Raw genomic sequence first — 21,003 nt, 5'->3', positions numbered from 1 at the left:
TTTTTCACTATTATTCTGAAGTTGCTATACAATTTTCCTGACTCTCTCCTTATGTACAAAAACAATAACATCCCTTAGAATTATTAGATAAAAGGAGGTGAAAGTGAAACATTGGAGAGGGTTGAGAAGGTGGCCTAGCTCATGGGGTCACATTCTCCCTTCCCCAAATAGGATGTATCTATTGCTCAAAAAACTAATACTTAATAACCCTTTATTTATGTTAAACATAGCTTCTACTTCTCTATCTTTCCTTGAATCCTGTTTTCTAAAACCAATTTCCCTGCCATGTCCATATTTTATATTCAAGGCTTATGTGTTGTCAGTGTTTGGGGAGAAAAGGTTCTAAAGTGGAAGCACACCCAGAATTTTAGTGAATAGTAAGAAAACTGCTCTAACAGAATCAGCACCAAAGAAGAAACTCTTTTCTTTCTCTCTACCCATATAAGATGCGTGTAAATGGAATATTACTGAGAACACAGCATAGTTACAAGAAGGTCTGAGTATATCTCCTTCCAATCAAGAGACAATAACACCTCCCAATCCGTCCAAAGTGTATCTTCAGGACTAGATTGTAATTAAGCTGGAATTTAAAGAAGACTGAAGTTTAATAAATTATACAATTAAAAATTATAACCTGGTTGTCTGAGATAATGACTTGTCAAAAGGAGGATAGTCTACATGAAGTTTAGAAAAGAGAGCAAACCAAAGGGACAGATGTCTATAGTGTATATCCCAGTACCAGATACAAAGAAAGAAATGTTTTCACAGTAAATAGTGATCTAGTTACCCTTATTTAATAAGATTTCTTTAAGCCAACCTCTTTGTTTTCATTCCATTTTAATCAACCACTTTTTTATCTAATTTACTCTCCCAGGAAGGTTTAATCTTAAATGTGTAGGTAAATATGGCCAATACTAGTTATATCATCAACAATTATGTCTTCCACAGTAAATAAATAAAAACTCTGGTTTTCCAGTCAAAGAAATGCGAGTTTGATAAAGATAAACACCTCTATGTAAGAAGATAAAAGCTGAAAGTTAAACCCAAGGCTCATAGGAGTCACTATAGTGCAATATTTAAGAGAAATAAAGTGTTTCATGAGCACAATGTCCTCGTCTGTCTTACTCACTATTGAATCCCAAGTGCTTGGTAAATTGTAGATGTTCAAAAAAATACTGAATAGATGAATCACTTAACAAAAGATAACCATGGTGTGAATCCCCCTTTATCACTATATTCTAGGAGACTTGGGCAAGTTATGTAATATGTTAAGCCTTTATTTATTGAGTTGAAAAATGCTGCCTCATGGGGTTAAGTCAGGTGTTGCAGGTAACTTTTGAAATGGTGGCAGGCATATAGTAATTACATTAAAGATGACAGTAAATGCTCTTACTAATAATAGTAGAACTCATTGTGGTAAATATTAGTAGTGGCATTAGAGGTGGTAACTTACCAAGCTGATGCCATTCTTAGAGGTTCAAAATGAGCATCTTTTTACAGTGTTGACATATCACTCTTTCAGTACAACAGTGCTTATCGTGCCCCACATCTACACCATCACTATTCAATCTGCATAAATGATAAGACTAAAATCACTTGGAAAGGTACCACCACAAATGTGTAAAATCTACAATTATTGTTATCATGGAAGCCAAGTGAAATGAGTCTACTGGCCATTTTCCCAGTGCCCAGTATAGAAACATTCTTAAAGATACTGTAGACTAAATCCAACAATTATTTTTCTTCTCTGATTTAATAAATCAATGTCCAAAATAGAATCATTATCCCTTATGGTTAATTTGAAGTATTCAGTAAATTAAACATGAAAGGTACTTGGCTTTGTAATATAGTCCGAAGTCAGGGAGCCTGATTCCTCCAGCTCCGTTTTTCTTTCTCAAGATTGCTATGGCTATTCGGGGTCTTTTGTGTTTCCATACAAAGTGTGAAATTTTTTGTTCTAGTTCTGTGAAAAAGGACAGTGGTAGCTTGATAGGGATTGCATTGAACCTGCAGATTGCTTTGGGTAGTATAGTCATTTTCACAATGTTGATTCTCCAAATCCAAGAACACGGTATATCTCTCCATCTCTTTGTATCATCTTTAATTTCTTTCATCAATGTGTTATAGTTTTCTGCATACAGGTCTTTGTCTCCTTAGGGAGGTTTATTCCTAGGTATTTTATTCTTTTTGTTGCAATGGTAAACGGGAGTGTTTCATTAATTTCACTTTCACATTTCTCATCATTAGTGTATAGGAATGCAAGAGAATTCTGTGCATTAATTTTGTATCCTGCTACTTTACCAAATTCATTAATTAGCTCTAGTAGTTTTCTGGTAGCCTCTATAGGATTCTCTATGTATAGTATCATGTCATCTTCAGTGACAGTTTTAATGCTACTTTTCTGATTTGGATTCCTTTTATTTCTTTTTCTTCTCTGATTGATGTGGCTAAAACTTCCAAAACAATGTTGAATAAGAGTGGTGAGAGTGGGTAACCTTGTCTTTTTCCTGATCTTAGTAGAAATAGTTTCAGTATTTCACCATTGAGGACGATGTTGGCTGTGGGTTTGTCATATATGGCCTTTATTATGTTGAGGTAAGTTCCCTCTATGCCTGCTTTCTGGAAGGTTTTTACAAAAAATGGGTGTTGAATTTTGTCGAAAGCTTTTTCTGCATCTGTTGAGATGATCATATGGTTTTTATTCTTCAATTTGTTAATATGGTGTATCACGTTGATTGATTTGTGTATATTGAAGAATCCTTGCATTCCTGGGATAAACCTCACTTGATCATGGTGTATGATCCTTTTAATGTGCTGTTGGATTCTGTTTGCTAGCATTTTGTTGAGGATTTTTGCATCTATGTTCATCAGTGATATTGGCCTGTAGTTTGCTTTCTTTGTGACATCTTTGCCCGGTTTTGGTATCAGGGTGATGGTGGCCTCGTAGAATGAGTTGGGGAGTGTTCCTCCCTCTGCTCTATTTGGAAGAGTTTGAGAAGGGTAGGTGTTATCTCTTCTCTAAATGTTTGATAGAATTCGCCTGTGAAGCCATCTGGTCCTGGGTTTTTGCTTGTTGGAAGACTTTTAATCACAGTTTCAGTTTCAGTGCTTGCGATTGTTCTGTTTATATTTTCTATTTCTTCCTGGTTCAGTCTCAGAAGGTTGTGCTTTTCGAAGAATTTGTCCATTTCTTCCAGGTTGTCCAGTAATCAAGACAGTATGGTACTGGCACAAAAACAGAAATATACATCAATGGAACAGGATAGAAAGCCCAGAAATAAAGCCACGCCTATATGGTCACCTTAGCTTTGATAAAGGAGGCAAGAATATACAATGGAGAAAAGACAGCCTCTTCAATAAGTGGTGCTGGAAAAACTGGACAGCTACATGTAAAAGAATGAAATTAGAACACTCCCTAACACCTTACACAAAAATTAACTCAAAATGGATTAAAGACCTAAATGTAAGGCCAGACACTATAAAATTCTTAGAGGAAAACATAGGCAGAACACTCTATGACATAAATCACAGCAAGATCCTTTTTGACCCACCTCCTAGAGAAAGGGAAATAAAAACAAAAATAAACAAATGGTACCTAATGAAACTTAAAAGCTTTTGCACAGCAAAGGAAACCATAAACAAGACGGAAAGATACCCCTCAGAATGGGAGAAAATATTTGCAAATGTAGTAACTGACAAATGATTAATCTCCAAAATTTACAAGCAGCTCATGCAGCTCAATATCAAAAAATCAAGCAACCCAATCCAAAAATGGGCAGAAGACCTAAAGAGACATTTCTCCAAAGAAGATATACAGAATGCCAACAAACACATGAAAGAAGGCTCAACATCATTAATCATTAGAGAAATGCAAATCAAAAGTGCAATGAGATATCATCTCACACCAGTCAAAGTGGTCATCATCAAAATGTCTGCAAACAATAAATGCTGGAGAGGGTGTGGAGAAAAGGGAACTCTCTGGCACTGTTGGTGGGAATGTGAATTGATTCAGCCACTATGGAGAACAGTATGGAGGTTCCTTAAAAAACTAAAAATAGAACTACCATACGACCCAGCAATCCCACTTCTGTGCATATACCCTGAGAAAACCATAATTCAAAAAGAGTCGTGTACCACAATGTTCATTGCAGCTGTATTTACAATAGCCAGGACGTGGAAGCAACCTAAATGTGCATCGACAGATGAATGGATAAAGAAGATGTGGCACATATATACAATGGAATATTACTCAGCCATAAAAAGAAAAGAAATTGAGTTATTTGTAGTGAGGTGGATGGACCTGGAGTCTGTCATAGAGTGAAGTAAGTCAGAAATAGAAAAACAAATACAGTATGCTAACACATATATATGGAATCTAAAGAAAAAAAAAATGGTCATGAAGTACCTAGGGGCAGGACGGGAAAAAAGACACAGACCTACTTGAGAATGGACTTGAGGACACGGGGAGGGGGAAGGGTAAGCTGGGACAAAGTGAGAGAGTGGAAAGGACATATATACACTACCAAATGTAAAACCGATAGCTAGTGGGAAGCAGCCACATAGCACAGGGAGATCAGCTCGGTGCTTGTGACCACCTAGAGGGATGGGATAGGGAGGGTGGGAGGGAGGGAGATGCAAGAGAGAAGAGATATGGGGATATATGTATGTGTATAGCTGATTCACTTTGTTACAAAGCAGAAACTAACACACCACTGTAAAGCAATTATACTCCTAGTAAAGATGTTAAAAAAAAAAAGAAGGAATTTGGACCCACAGAGAAAAAAAATAAATAAAGTTAATTGAACAACAAAAAAAAGGTACTTGGTAGAGTGTCAGGCATATAGTAAGTGCTCCATAAATATTAACTGCTAATAGTATCAATTTAAGTAATCCTCAGAACAAATCTGTAATGTTGTAGCATTAATGTCCCAACTTCACAAATTGAGAACCACAAAGGGTCATTAAATTGCACAATGTCATATAGTCGTTAAGTGGCATAGTGAGGATTCAAGCACCTGTCTCTTTGATATCTTTTCATAATTTTTCCACTATAATGACTTCTTGCCACAAAGGGCACTGACATAGTGGTCTTATTCACATGGAGATGCTAGTAGCTCAGTGCATTTCCTCCGCTAGGGACATTTTCATTTTTGTTCCCTTAATATTTTCACCTTACACCGCCAGTTTGAATCTCCTACTAGGGTAACTTTTCCTCATAGACTTTGATTTCTTTAGATAAATACCTAGAGGTGGGATTATTGAGTCATATGGTTAGTATAAATTTAACTTTATAAGAAACTGCCAAAATGCTTCCAAAGTTGCTGTAGCATAGTATACTCGTACCAACAATATGTAAGTGTGTAAATGTTTCCAAATCATTACCAAATACAAATACTAAATCAATACCACTTTGTATTTACAGTGTGTGGTGGTTTGTTTCATGTTTACGCTCTGTTTTGTTTTTTTTCGGTCATTGTAGTGGACATGATGTGGTGTTTCACTGTCTTTTTTAAAAATTGAGTTATATTTGACATGTAACATTGTGTAAGTTTACATTGTAAACATATTGATTTGATACATTTATATTGCAATAAGATTGCCACATTAGCATTAGCTAACGCCTCTATTGTCACACAATTATCATTTCTTCTAGTGTTGGCAACAACTAAAATCTAGGCTGTCAGCAAGTTTAATGTTTATAATATAGTTTTGTTGTCTATAATCATAGTACTGTGTATTAGGTCTCCAGGATTTCTCTAATTTATAAATCACTAATGACTAATGGTATTGAACACATGTTTATTTGTTTATTTGTTGTATCTCTATTTTTGGTGTCATATCGGTTCACATCTTTGTCCATTAAAAAAAAATGAATTGTCCACTTTCTATTGCATTGTAAGAGATCTTTATATATTCTAGTTACAAGTCCTTCTTCCTGACATGTCTTTTGACAATAGCTTTTACGGCATGTGGCTTGTCTTTTCATTATCTTAACATTGCTTCTCAAAAGGAGAAATTTAATTTTTGGTGAAATACAATTTTTAATTTTTTAGCTTGTGTTCAGGTTCTACTGGGAAGTATTTGTCTAAACCAATTCACAAAGATTATCTTCCATTTTTTCATATAAAAGTTTTTTTTAAACTAAATGATAGGGTTTATTTTTTTAGCTATTTATATATTGAGTTAGAAGTTCTGATTTTTTTCTCTTTTTCTTCCTCCTTTATTGAGGTATAAATTGCAAATAAGAATGCATATATTTAAGTTATATAACATGAAGATTTGATATACACATACACTGTGAAATAATTATCACAATCAGATTCTTTAACTCAGCCATCACCTCACATAGATACCACTTCTTTTGTGTGTGTGGTGGGAACATTAAGATCTACTCTCATAGCAAATCTTAGGTATAAAATACAGTATTATTAACTATATCACCATGCTGTACATTAGGTGCCCAGAACTTATTGAACTTATAACTACAAGTTCCTATCCTTTGATGAACCTTAGACCCATTTCTTCCTCCACCTAGGCCCTGGCAACTACCATTCTATTATGTTTTGGTAAATTCAAATTTTCTGGATTCTGCATACAAGGGAATCGTTCAATATTTGTCATTCTCTGTCTGGCTTACTTCACTTAGCATAATTTCCTCCAGGTAGAGCAATATTGGCACAAATGTCAGTATTTTCTTCTTTTTTTAAAATTAATTTTTCTTGGAGTATATTTCATTTAAAATGTGTTAGTTTCTGCTGTACAGCAGAGAATCAGTTATACACATACATATATCCACTATATTTTAGATTATTTTTCTGTATAGGTGATTACAGAATACTGAGTAGAGTTCCCAGTGCTATGCAGTAGAACCTTATTAGTAATCTATTTTATATATAGTAGTGTGTATCTGTCAATCCCAGTCTCCCAATTTATCCATCCCCACCCCTTCCCATTGGGTAACCATAAGTTTGTTTTCTGCACCTGTGACTCTATATCTGTTTTGTAAATAAGTTCATTTGTACCATTTTTTTAGATTCCACAGATAAGTGATATGATATTTGTCTTTCTCTGTCTGACATACTTCATTCACTATGGCAATCTCTAGGTCCATCCATGTCACTGCATAAGGCATTATTTAATTATTTTCTATAGCTGAGTAATATCGCATTGTGTGTGTGTATATATATATATATATATATATATATATATATATATATATACCACATCTTCTTTATCCATTCCTCCATTGATGGATATTTAGGTTGCATCCATGTCCTGGCTATTGTAACTAGTGCTGCAATGAACATTGGGGTACACATATCTTTTCGAATTATGGTCCTCTCTGGATACATTTCCAGAAGTGGGATTGCTGGGTCATATGGTAGTTCTATTTTTAGTTTTTTAAGGGACCACCATGCTCTTCTCCATAGTGGCTGTACAAATTTACATTCCTAGCAACAGTGTAGGAGGGTTCCCTTTTCTCCACACCCTCTCCAACATTTACTGTTTGTAGATTTTTTGATGATGGCCATTCTGACCGGTGTGAGGTGAAACCTCTTTGCAGTTTTGATTTGCATTTCTCTAATAATTAGTTATGTTGAGCATCTTTTCATGTGCTATTTGGCCGTCAGTATGTCTTCTTTGGAGAAATGTCTATTTAGACCTGCCAATTTTTTGTTTGGGTTGCTTGATTTTTGATAATGAGCTGCATGAGTTGTTTGTATATTTTGGATATTAATCCCTTGCCGGTCACTTCATTTGCAAATATTTTCTCCCAATCTGTGGGTTGTCTTTTCATTTTGTTTATGGTTTCCTTCGCTATGCAAAAGCTTTTAAGTTTAATTAAATCCCATTTGTTCATTTTTTGTTTTTCGTTTCATTACTTTTGGAGGTGGATCAAAAATTATCTTGCTGCAATTTATGTCAGAGTGTGTTCTGCTGTGGTTTTCTTTAAGAATTTTATAGTATACGGTCTTACATTTAGGTCTGTAATCCATTTTGAGTTTATTTTTGTGTATAGTGTTAGAGAATATTCTAATTTTATTCTCCTACATGTAGCTGTCCAATTTTCCGAGCACAACTTATTCTTCACTGTATATTTATGACTCCTTTGTCAAACCACAGGTGCATGCGTTTATCTCTGAAATTTCTATACTGTTCCATTGATCTACAATTCTGTTTTTGTGGCAGTACCATACTGTTCTGATGCCTGTAGCTTTGTAGTATAGTCTGAAGTTAGGGAGTCTGATTCTCCTAGCTCCGTTTTTCTTTCCCAAGATTGCCTTTGTTATTCTGGGTCTTTTGTGTTTCCATACAAATTGTAAAAATTTTGTAATAATTCTGTGAAAATGTTTTTGTTAATTTGAAAGGACTTGAATTGAAGTTATAGATTACTTTTGGCAGTATAGTCATTTTGACATTATTGATTCTTCCAATCCAAGAACATGGTATATCTCTCCATCTCTTTGTGCAATCATCTTTTATTTCTTTAAGGTGTTTCATCGTTATCTGATTGTGTTCTGAGCACAGGTCTTTTGTATCCTTAGGTTGGTTTATTCCTGTGTATTTTATTATTTTTGATGTTATGGTAAAGGTAATTGTTTCCTTAATTTCTCTTTCTGATTTTTCGTTGTTAGTGTATTGGAATACAAGTGATTTCTGTATTAATATTTTTATCCTGCAACTTTACCTAATTCATTGATGAGCTCTAGTAGTTTACTGGTAACATCTTTAGGATTTTCTGTGTATAATATCATGTCATCTGCAAACAGTGACAGTTTTACTTCTCTTTTTTTCTAATTTGGATTCCTTTTATTTCTTTTTCTTCTCTGATTGCTATGGCTAGGACTTCTAAAATTATGTTGAATGAAAGTGGCAAGAGTGGGGATCCTTGTCTTGTTCCTGATCTTAGAGGAAATGTTTTCAGTTTTTCACCATTGAGAATGATGTTTGCTGTGCGTTTCTCATACATGGCCTTTATTATGTTGAGGTAGGTTCCCTGTATGCCGACATTCTGGAGAGTTTGGATCCTAAATGTTTTTGAATTTTGTCGAAAGCTTTTTCTTCATCTATTGAGATAATCATACTGTTTTTATTCTTCAAGTTGTTGATGTGGTGTATCACACTGACTGATTTGCAGATACTGAAAAATCCTTGCCTCACTGGAATAAATTCCACTTGATCATGGTTTATGATCCTTTTAATGTATTGTTGGATTCTGTTTGATAGTATTTTGTTGAGGATTTTTGCATCTATGTTCATCTGTGATATTGGCCTGTAATTTACTTTTTTGTTTGCCATCTTTGTCTGGTTTTCGTATCAAGGTGATGGTGGCCTCGTAGAATGAGCTTGGGAAAGTTCCTTCTCCTGCAATTTTTTTGAATACTTTGAGAAGGATAGGTGCTAACTCTTCACTACATGTTTGATAGCAAAAGCCTGTTTCTTCCTGGTTTAATCTTGGAAGCTTGTACCTTTCTAAGAACCTGTCCATTTCTTCTAGATTGTCCATTGTATTGACATATAGTTGCTTATAGTAGTCCTTTATGATGCTTTGTATTTCTGTTTTGTCCATTGTAACTTCTCCTTTTTCATTTCTAGTATTAATGATTTGAGTCCTCTCTTTTTTTCTTGATGAGTCTAGCTAAAGGTTTATCAATTTTGTATATCTTCTCAAAAAAAACAGCTTTTAATTTCATTGATATTTGCTATTGTTTTCTTCATCTCTACTTCATTTATTTCTTCTCTGATCTTTATGATTTATTTTCATTTATTAAATTTATGTTTTGTTTTTTCTTCTTTCTCTACTTGCTTTAGGTGTAAGGTTAGGTTGTTTATTTGAGATTTTTCTTGTTTCCTAAATAAGATTGTATTGCTATGTACTTCCATGTTAGAACTGATTTTGCTGCCTCCCATAGGTTTTGGATCATCATGTTTTCATTGTCATTTGTCTCCAGGTAGTGTTAGATTTCCTCCTTGATTTCTTCAGTGATCTATTGGTTGTTTAGTATCGTATTGTTTAGCCTCCATGTGTGTGTTTTTTAGTTTTTTTTTTTCTTGTAATTGATTTTTCCTCTCATAGCATTATGGTTGGAAAAGATGCCTGATACGGTTTTCATTTTCTTAAATTTATTGGGGATTGATTTGTCGTCCACCATGTGATCTATCCTGGAGAATGTTCCATGTGCTCTTGAGAAGAATGTGTATTCTGCTGCTTTTGGATGGAATGTCATATAAATATTTATTAAGTCTATCTGGTCTAATGTGTCACTTAAGGCTTGTGTTTCCTTATTAAGTTTCTGTCTGGATGATCCATCCATTGGTGTAAGTGGGGTGTCATAGACACCCACTCTTATTGTGTTACCCTCAATAGTCTCTTTTATGGCTGTTGTCATTTGTCTTAATATATTGAGGTTCTATTTTGGGTGTGTATATATTTACAATTATTTACAATTGTTATAACTTTTTATTGCATTGATCCATTGATTGTTATATATTGTCCTTCCTTGTCTCTTGTAACAGTCTTTATTTTAAAATCTATTTTGTTTGATATGAGTATCACTACTCCAGTTTTCTTTTTATTTCCATTTGCATGGAATATCTTTTTCTGTTCCCTCACTTTCAGTCTGCATGTGTCCCTAGGTCTGAAGTTGGTCTCTTGTATACAGCATATATATGGGTCTTGCTTTTAAATCCATTCAACCAGTCTATGTCTGGAGCATTTAATCCATTTACATTTAAGGTAATTATTGATATGTATGTTCTTCTTGCCATTTTGTTAATTGTTTGGGATTTATTTTTGTAGGTCTTTTTTCTTCCCTTCATCTTTTCTCTTCTCTTATGGTTTGATGACCATCTTGAGTATTGTGTTTGAGTTTCTTTTGCTTTTGTGTGTGTGTATCTATTGTAGTTTTTTGGTTTGCTCTTCCCATGGGATTTTGATATAGCAGTCTATATATGCACAAGGTTGTTTTAAGTTGCTGGTCTCTTTCCCACCTGAAGATGTTCCTTTAGCACTTGTTTTAAAGCTGGTTTGGTGATGATGAATTCTTTTAGCTTTCAATTGTCTGTAAAGCTTTTAATTTCTCTGTCAAATCTGACTGAGAGCCTTTCTGGGTAGAGTATTCTTGGTTGTAGGTCTTTCCCTTTCATCACTTGAGATATATTGTGCCACTCCCTTTTGGGCTGTTGACTTTCTGTTGAAAAATCAGCTGATAACCTTATGGGGATTGGGTTGTACCTTTTTTGTTGCTTTTCCCTTGTTGCTTTTGATATTTTTTCTTTGTCTTTAATCTTTGTCCATTTGATTAATATGGGTCTTGGTGTGTTTCTCCTTGGGTTCATCCTGTATGGGACTCTCTGTGCTTCCTGGACTTGAGTGAGTGTTTCCTTTCTCATGTTAGGGAAGTTTTTTTGCCATAATATCTTCAAATATTTTCTCAGGCTCTTTGTCTTTCTTGTCTCCTTCTGGGATCCCTATAATGTGAAAGTTGGTGCATTTAATGCTGTCCCAGAAGTCTCTGAGACTGCCCTCATTTCTTTTCTTTCTTCTTTATTCTGTTTTGTGGCATTCATTTCCACCACTCTGTCTTCCTGCACACTTATTCATTCTTCTCCCATAGTTGTTCTGCTATTGATTCCTTCTAGTGTATTTTTCCTTTCAACTATTGTATTGTCCAACTTTGTTCTTTAAATCTTCTAACTCCTTCTTAAACATTTCTTGTATCTTCTCGATCTGTTCCTTCATTCTTTTTCTGAGATTTTGGATAATCTTTACTATCATTACTGTGAATTCTTTCTCAGATAAGGTGCCTATCTCCTCTTCATTTAGTTGTTCTTGTGGGTTTTTATCTTGTTCTTTCATTTGCAACATATTTCTTTGTTGTATCATTTTGTCTAATCTCTGTGCTTATGCTCTCCTTTCCTTAAGCTGCAGGATTTTAGTTACTCTTGCTTCTGGTTTCTGCTCCCTGGTGGGTTAGTTTGGTCCCAGACTTTGTGCATGCTTCCTGGTGGGAGGGAACGATACCTGCCCTCTGATGTGTGGAGCTGGGTCTTTTCCCTGTGATGGGCAGGACCATGTCAAGTTTTGTATTTTGAGGTTGATATGAACTCAGTATGACTTTAGACATCCTGTCTTCTAACGGGTGGGGCTGTGCTTTTATGTTGCTGGTTGTTTGGCCTGAGGCTTTCCAGAACTGGACCCTGCATGTTGCTGGGGGGAACAGGTCTTGGTGCCAAAATGTGGGCCTCCAGGAGAGCTCACTCTGATCAATATTCCCTTGGGCTTCTGCTACCTGTGTCCTAGCCCCCACAGTGAGCTATTGTTGACCGTCCCCTCCCCCAGTGACCCTCTATGACAACTAGGTAGGTGTAGCCCAAGTTGCTATGAAGGTACTGCTCTGTGTTGGGTCTCAGTGCACCTGAGAACTTGTGTGCACCCTCCATGAGTCGAGTTTCTGTTTACGCCAGCCCTGTGGATCTCCTGCACTCAATCCCCATTGGCCTTTAAGGCTAAATGCTCTGGGGGTTCTTCCTCCAAATGCCAGACCCTCAGACTGACTTGGAGGGCTATTTTTATGTGAGAACTTCCCTGTGTAGCCTGGGTGGGTTTAATATTTTTTGGTGCAAGGGCTTTTTTCAGCATAGATATCTGCCACCTCTTTCTTCAGTGTATGCTGGCTGTTATCCCCTTGATAGGAGGTGTGACTGATGTTGTGGTGTCCAGAAATTGCACTGGATATTGAGCAAGGCCTTCCCTTTGCTCTGTGGTTGTCACTGCCTTGTCAGAGATGGGGTCTGCTCTCTAGTTGTTGGAGTAGAGCCCCCCCAGATCAGTTTATTAGCTGTGTTTCTGATCTGTGGTGCAAGGTAGGTGGGATTGGAGCACTCCCATTGGGAGGGAAGCCACTGAGTATTCTTCCTCTGGAGTTGTTCACCTATGCACATACTCTGTTGTGTTACTTTTCACCCGTTGTGTGAGCTCTCAGATTACACTGTTGTTGGCACTGCTCTCAGCCCCACCTTAACTGTTGTATGCCAGCAATTGGTATGGTGTCTCTCAGACATTGTCTTCACCAGGCCACCAGCATAGCTCCAATGAAGTCAGGTCCTATGATTGCAATAATCACAGATCTGGACATGCTGTGGGTGCTATGGGGGCAGCTCAGACTCTGGCCTGGCCCAACTCCCACATGAATGTGCCCACAAAGTCTACAGTTGCTAAAGCTAGACCCGTCTTGCCTTCAGGAGCACTCGTTGTCTGTTCAGATATTCTGTATGCACTGAGTTTACAAAGCTGGTCGGTGGGGTGTCAATTTGAAATTTGCACAGCTGCAAGGAGAGGTTTCAAATGTTCTTCGTTATTTGCATGGCCCTTGGGGCTCAACTGTGGTTTCAGCCTCACTTCTGCATGTGGGCCACCCACAGGGAGCTGTTCCCAAGGCTGTCCTGGAGCACACGAGTCCACTCTGGTGAGGAGAGGTCCTGGAGGCAGCGGTGGCTGGGGTCACGAGAGTGCCCGCCATGACAAAGAAGTGGTGCAGAGGAGGAGTCAGCAGCCCCTAGGGTCATGGGAGCCCTTGTGGGGATGGGTTGCATGGTGGAGCCAGCAGCCACAGGTGCAAGAAAGTCGGCCCAGGCGAGAGCCTTTCCTAGTGTCCAGGGAGGCAGTGGCCAGTGAATGGAGAGAGAGGCTGCAATGTGGCCCTGTCCCTTGCATGTCACTCAACAATGGTGCTTCACTTCTATGGCAGTCTGGGTTTCCTCCACAAGCATTCCCAGTTGCAGATTTCCTCACTCCCATACCCTCTGTCTGTTTCCTCACAGCCAATAGCAGTCCTCTTACCAGGTTTGCTCTCCAAACTCCTGTTCCAGCACTCAGTCCCCATCCTCATTGGCAGACACACATCTCAGGCTGGGGCATGCAGGGCTGTGGCATGGACCATCAGTATATGTCTCATTCTGCCCTGCCTGCTACAGACCAGTTGCTACACTCTCCTCCAATAGCCCCTAAAGTTCCCCTTCTGTTCCAACTGAACTTCCTGACAGTGAGGGGGGTTCCCCTGATACAGGAACCTCTCCTCTCCTTCATCTCCCTCACCAGGGGCACAGGTCTCATCCTGCTTCCTTTCCTCTTCCTTTTCCCTTCTTCTTTCTTTCATCCTACCTGGTTACATGGTGATCTTTCTGGTACTTTAGATGTCTGAGGTCTACTGCTAGTGTTCAGCTGGTGCTCTGTGAGAATTGTTCCATTTTTAGATGTACTCTTGATGCATTTGTGGGGAGAGATGAACTCCACATCCTCCCTCTCTCCTACACCATCCTGCCTTCTCATATTTTCTTCTTTTGAAGGCTGGAAAATATTCCATTGTATGTATATACCAATAATTTTTTTTAATACATTCAAACGTTGATGGACATTTAGCTTGATTCCATGTCTTAGCTTTTGTAAATAATGTTGCAGTGAACATGGGAGTGTAGATATCTCTTCAAGATAATGATTTTATTTTCTTTGGATATATATATATATATATATATATATATATATATATATATATATATATATATATATATATATATATGCAGAGGTGAGATTTCTGGATTATATGGTATTCTTATTTATAAATTTTTAGGGGAACCACCATATTGCTTTCCATAGTGGCTGCACCAATGTACATTCCCACCTAAAATGTACAAAGGATTCCCTTCTCCCACACCCCTCACCAACACTTGTTATATTTGGTTATTTGATAATAGCCATTCTGATAGGTATGAGGTGATATCTCATTGTGCTTTTGATTTGTATTTTTAGTACTTCTAAGCACATTTTTATGTTCTTATTGACCATTTGTATGTCTTCTTTAGATAAATGACTATTCAGTTATTTGCCCATATTTTAATTAAATTATTTATTGTTGTTGCTTTTCTATTGAAATGTAGGTGTTCATTATAAATTTTGGATATTAACTCTATCAGATACATAGTTTGCAGATATTTTCTCACAATCTGTAAGTTGTCTTTTTATTTTGTTGATTATTTCCCTTATATGCAGAAGAATTTCAGTTTAGTCCCACTCGTCTATTTTTGCTTTTATACTTTGTTTTGTGTGTCATATCAAGAAATATTGTTCAAGACCAATGTCAAGGAACATTTCCCCTGTTTTCTTCTCTGGGTTTTATGGTTTCAGTCCGTATGTTTAAAGCTTTAGTCCATTTTGAGTCCTTACCTATTAATAACTATCCTAAATATAAACAGACTAAATACTCAAATCAAAACCATAGAAGGACTGAATGGTTAAAAAACAAAAGCCTACCACACACTGCCTACCAGAGACTCATTTCAGCTTTCAAAACACACATAGACTGAAAACAAAGAGAAAAAGATATTCCATTTAAATGGAAAACAAAAGAGAGCATAAGTAGCTATACTTACATCAGACAAATAGACTTTAAGTCAAAAACTATAACAAAAGAAAGGAAGTCATTATATAATAATAAACTGGCCAATCATAAAGAGAATATAACCATTATAAATATATATGCACACAACATAAGAGCGCCCAAATATAATAAGCAATTACTAACAGATCTGAATGAAGAAATAGAGAGCACACAATACTAGTAGGGAAGTTTAAAATCCCATATCAACAATGGATATATCATTCAGACAAAAATTTAGTAAGGAAAGAGTGGACTTGAACAACACTATACACTAAGTAGACCTAACAGATGTGTACCAAACATTATACTAAACAACAGAAACATATATATTCTTCTCAAGCACACATGGAATAATCTCCAATATATCATATATTAGATCAAAAAGTAAGTCTTAACAAGTCTAAGCTAATTGAAATTATTTCAACAACAATTGTATGAAACTAGAAATCAATAAGAGGAGGAAAGCTGGAAAATCCACAGATATGTGGAAATTAAACAATACACTCCTGAAAAATCAATGAGTAAAAAAAGAAATTAAGAGATCAAAAACATATCTTGAGACAAATAAAATGGAAACACAACATACAAAACTTATGGAATGTAGCAAGGTAATTATAAGAAGGAAGTTTGTAGTGTAATTGCCTATATTAAAAATACATATCTAAGAAATCTAACTTTACACCTCAAGGAACTAAAAATATAAGAACAAACTAAGCCCAAAATAAGCAGAAGGATGGGAAAAATTAAGATTAGAGCAGAAATAATTGAAATAGAGACCAGAAGAACAATATAAAATATTAGAAACTAAGAGTTTCTTTGTTGAAAATATGTACAAAATCAAAAAAACTTAGCTGGATTAAATAAGAAGAATAATGAGAAGACCCAAATAAATAAAACAATAAATGAAAGAGGAGACGTTGCAACTGATACCACACACACACACAAGAGATTACTATAAACGATTATACTCCAATTAACTGGATAATCTAGAGTTAATGGATACATTCCTAAAAACATGCAACTTGCCAAGACTGAATCATGAAGAATTAGATAACTTGAACAGATCAATAACAAGTAACGAGACTGAATCAGTAATCAAATTCTCCCAACAATGTAAAGTCCAAGACCATATGGCATCACTGCTGAAATCTACAAATCATGTAAAGAAGAATTAATATCAATCTTATCAAAATAAATTGAAACTATTAATGAGGAAGGGACACTTCCAAACTCATTTCTTATAGCTAGTGTCACCCTGATATCAAAGTCAGATGAGAACACTACAAGAAAAGAAAATTATAATCCAATCGCCCTCATGAGTGTAGATGCAAAAATCCTCAACAAAATACAAGCAAACCTAAGTGAACAGAACAATATAAAGATCATACATCATAATCAAGTGGGATTTATCCCTGAGGTGTAAGGATGGTTCAATATAAGCAAATCAATAAATGAAATGCACCACTTTGACAGAGTAATGAACAAAAATCTTATGATTATCTCAAGAGATGCAGATAAAGCACTTGACAAAATTCAACATCCTTTCATGATAAAAACTTCTACAAATTTCCCATAGACGCTATGCACCTCAACATAATACATTTTAAAAAACCCATATTGATCATCATACTCAATGGTAAAAATTGAAATTTCTTCCTTTATGTTTAGGAACAAGACAAGCCTGCCCACTCTTGTCACTCCTATTAACCACAGTAATGGAAGTTCTAGTTCAAGCAATTAGGCAAGAAAAAGAGTGAAAACTCAAATCAGGAAAGAAGTGGTAAAAGTGTCTCTGTTTGCAGATGACATGACTTTCTAAAACATACCCTTAAAAGACTCCACCAAAACAAAAAACAAAATCAACATACAAAGAAAATTGTGTTTTTATATAAGCACAGTGAAAATGAAATAAATAAAGCAATTCCATTTACAAGAGCATAAAAAAAAAAAACTACTTGTAAATTTAGCCAAGATGGTGAACGATCTGTACTCTTAAAACCCTAAGACAAGTTTCCAGTTATAAGACGTACAAGTTCTGGGGATGTAAAGTGTAGCATGGTTACTATAGTTAATAAGACATACAAGTTCTCGGGATGTAAAGTGTAGCATGGTTACTATAGTTAATAATACTCTATTCTATATATGAACGTTTCTAAGAGAGCATATTTTAAATTTTTCACCATTAAAAAGGAAAAAAAAGTAACTATGTGAGATGATGGATGTGTTAACTAATATTATTATGTTAATCATTTTGCTCTATATACTTATGTATAATCCCTACGTTGTACACCTTAAACTTACCCAACGTTATATGTCAATTATATCTCAATAAAGCTTGAAAAAAGATATATGGGGCATAAAATAATACAAACACTGCATTTGAGGTTGTTGACTACTCTAAACAAAATATGACTTAAGTCCATAGAGATATAAAGTGAATGTGTTATTATAGTATGACATTATATACACAAATTTCCAACAAAAATACAATGAAAAGGCAGTCTTTAAAAGGCCAGACTCATTTTGTATAGTATTTTAATAGAATTTCTCCAGCCTTATGCAAGAATAATAAGGTGTCTTATTATCCATTCAATACATTTTAACATGAAAAAAAGAACTTTGATAAGTCCCCAAAAAATGGAAAGATAGCACAAGTTCATGGATCAGAATTAATACTGTTAAAATGTTTATACACTCCTAACCAATCTACAGATTAAATTCAATCACTATCAAAATACCAATTGCATTTTTCACAGTAAGAGAACAAAATCATAAAATTTATATAGAACCATGAACATATCCTAATAGGCAAAGCAGTCTTGAGAAAGAAGAAAGTTGTAAGCATCACACTTCCTTATTTCAAACTACATTACAAAGCTATAGTAGTCAAAAATTATGAAATTAACATAAAAACAGATACATAGATGAATGGAACAGAATATATAGCCCCAAAATAAACCCATGCCTATACGGTCAACTAATCCTTGACAAATTCACCCAAAACTACCAATGGGTAAAGGATAGTCTCTTCAATAAATGGTGTTGGGAAAATTGGATATCTACATGTAAAATAATAAAACTGGACTTGTAACTTACAGCACTCTCAAAAATTAACTCAAAATAGATCAAAGACTTAACTGTAAGACCTGAACCTTAAAATCGTAGAAGGAAACATAGGGGAAAATCCACTTGGCAGCTCCCAGATATTTTTCTCTCTGACATTTTCTTTTTTTCACCTTCACTTTCATTCACTTTTATTTAGATATAATTGACATATAATGATGTGTAAGCTTAAGACACACAAGGTAATAATTTGATATGTGTACCTATTGCAAAATGATTACCATAATAAGATTAGTTGCATCCATAACCTCACATAGCTACAGTTAATTTTGTCATGGTGAGAACTTTTAGGATTTACACTCTTAGCAATTTTCAAATATACAATATCTTATTGTTAACTATAGTCCCCATGCCATACATTACATCCCAAGTACTTATTCATTTAGTAACTAGAATTTTGTACCCTTTGACTACCATCATCCATTTCCACCAGCAACACCCCACACCTGGCAACAATCTGTTTTCTCTTTCTATGAGTTCAGTTTTTTTTTATTCCATTTATGGGTAAGATTATACAGTATTTGTCTTTCTCAGTCTGATTTATTTCACTTACCATAATGTCCTCAAGGTTTGTCCATATAATCCCAAGTGGCAGAATTCTTTTCATCTTATGGTTAAATAATATCCATCTCTATATGAATATATAGGTACATGTATATATATTATATCTATACTATATATAACATTTATACATTTATATGTAATATTTTCTTTATTCATGGGTCAGTGGATACATAGGTTGTTTTCTTGTCTTGGCTATTGTAAATAAACCTGTAATGAACATGGGGCAACAGATGTCTGTCTCTTCAAGAGAGTGATTTAATTTCCTTTGGATATAAACCCAGAAGTGGAAATGCTGTGTCATATGAGAGTGTACTATTTTTCATTATTTTGAGAAACCTCCATCCTGTTTTCCATAATGGCCATACCAACTTACATTTGAACCAACAGTGTAAAATAGTTCTCTTTTCTCCACATTACTGTCAGCACCTGTTATTCCTTGTCTTTTTAATAATAGTCATTCTAACAGGTGAGATGAAACATGCCATTGTGATTTTGCACGTTCCTGATGATTAGTAATACTGAGCACTTTTCCATGTCCCTGTTGGCCATTTGAATATCCTCTTTGAAAAAATGTCCTCTCAGGTCCTTTGCCCATTTTTGTAAAATCAGATAATTTTGTTTCATTTTGTTTTGTTTTTGCTTTTAAGCTGTATAAGTTCCTTATATATTTTAGATACTAACCCCTTGTCATATGCAATTTGCAAAACATTTTTCTGATTCCATATGTTGCCTTTTCATTTTGTTGATCATTAGTTTGCTGTTCAGAAGCTTTTTAGGTAGATGCAATTCCATTTGTTTATATTTCCTATTTTGCTTGTGCTTTCAGTACCATATCCATGAAATTGTTGCCAAGATAAATGTTAAGGAGATTTCCCCCTATGATTTCTTCTATGATTTTATGGTTTCATGTCTTAAATTTAAGTTTTCAGTCCATTTGGAGTAAATTTTTGTTAGTGTTTTAAGATAGGGATCCAGTTTAATTCCTCTGGATGTGAATATCTCGTTTTCCCAGCACCATTTATTGTAAAGACTATTATTTCCCCTTTGAGTATTTTGGCTCCCTTGTCAAGTATATGCATAGGTTTATTAATGATATCTCAATTCTGTTCCATTGCTATATGTATCTGCTTTTATTCCAGTGCCATACTCTCTTGATTACTATAGATTTGTAATATAGTTTCAAATCAAGAAGAATGATGCCTCCAGATTTATTCTTCTTTCTAATGATTGTTTTGGATTTTCAGAGTCCATTGTGATTCCATACAAATTTTAGAATTGTTTTTTCTATTTCTATAAAATTTGCCATTGGAATCTTTTTAGGATCACATTGAATCTACAGATGGCTTTGAGTAGTATGGACAATTTATTAATATTAATCTTCCAATCCATGAATATGGGATATCTTTAAAATTACTTGTGTCTTCTCTAATGACTTCTATCAATGTCTGATACTTTTCAGTGCACAAATCTTTTACCTACATGGTTAAATTTATTCCTAAGTATTTTATTGTTTTGATGCCATTGTAAATGGAATTGTTTTCTTTAAATTTTTTAGATAAATTGGTGTTGTGTACAGAAATGCAGTAAATATTTGTATACTGATTTGTCTCCTCCAACTTTATTGAACTTGTCAAATAGTTCTAAAGGGCTTTTGTGGTGTCTTAAGGATTCTCTACATATAAAATCATATCATTGGAAAACAGAAAATTTTACTTCATCATTTGTGATTTGGATATATATATATATATATATATATTACTTTTAATTCCAGATAATTCTGCCAAGGTTTTATAATATTATATAAAAAAGAGTAGTGAGAGAGGTCACTGTTTTCCCTAATATTAGAGGAAAAAATTTCAGAGTTTCATCAATGAGTATG

The 21,003-nt window shown here is 35.1% G+C and overlaps 1 protein-coding gene and 1 long non-coding RNA gene across 2 annotated transcripts in view; both read left to right on the top strand.

Annotated features, from left to right (window-relative positions):
- Positions 1-14,556, top strand: part of LOC309620629 (uncharacterized protein) — a 209,127-nt gene extending 194,571 nt beyond the window's left edge. Inside the window, exon 2 of the mRNA XM_082377435.1 lies at positions 2,888-14,556. Coding sequence (XP_082233561.1) covers positions 13,152-14,204 — 1,053 coding nt within the window. The 5' untranslated portion in view covers positions 2,888-13,151 and the 3' untranslated portion in view covers positions 14,205-14,556. The remainder of the gene's footprint in view (positions 1-2,887) is intronic.
- The window catches only part of LOC309620853, a 315,269-nt gene that overhangs the window by 34,694 nt on the left and 259,572 nt on the right, over positions 1-21,003 (top strand). The gene's annotated exons all lie outside the window — the stretch shown is intronic.

Source organism: Balaenoptera borealis (assembly GCF_965194805.1).
Source record: "Balaenoptera borealis genome assembly, chromosome: X".
NCBI classification, from domain to species: domain Eukaryota; kingdom Metazoa; phylum Chordata; class Mammalia; order Artiodactyla; family Balaenopteridae; genus Balaenoptera; species Balaenoptera borealis.
The sequence above is the reverse complement of the archived record's forward strand: the minus strand, read 5'-3'. Positions and strand labels throughout refer to the sequence as shown.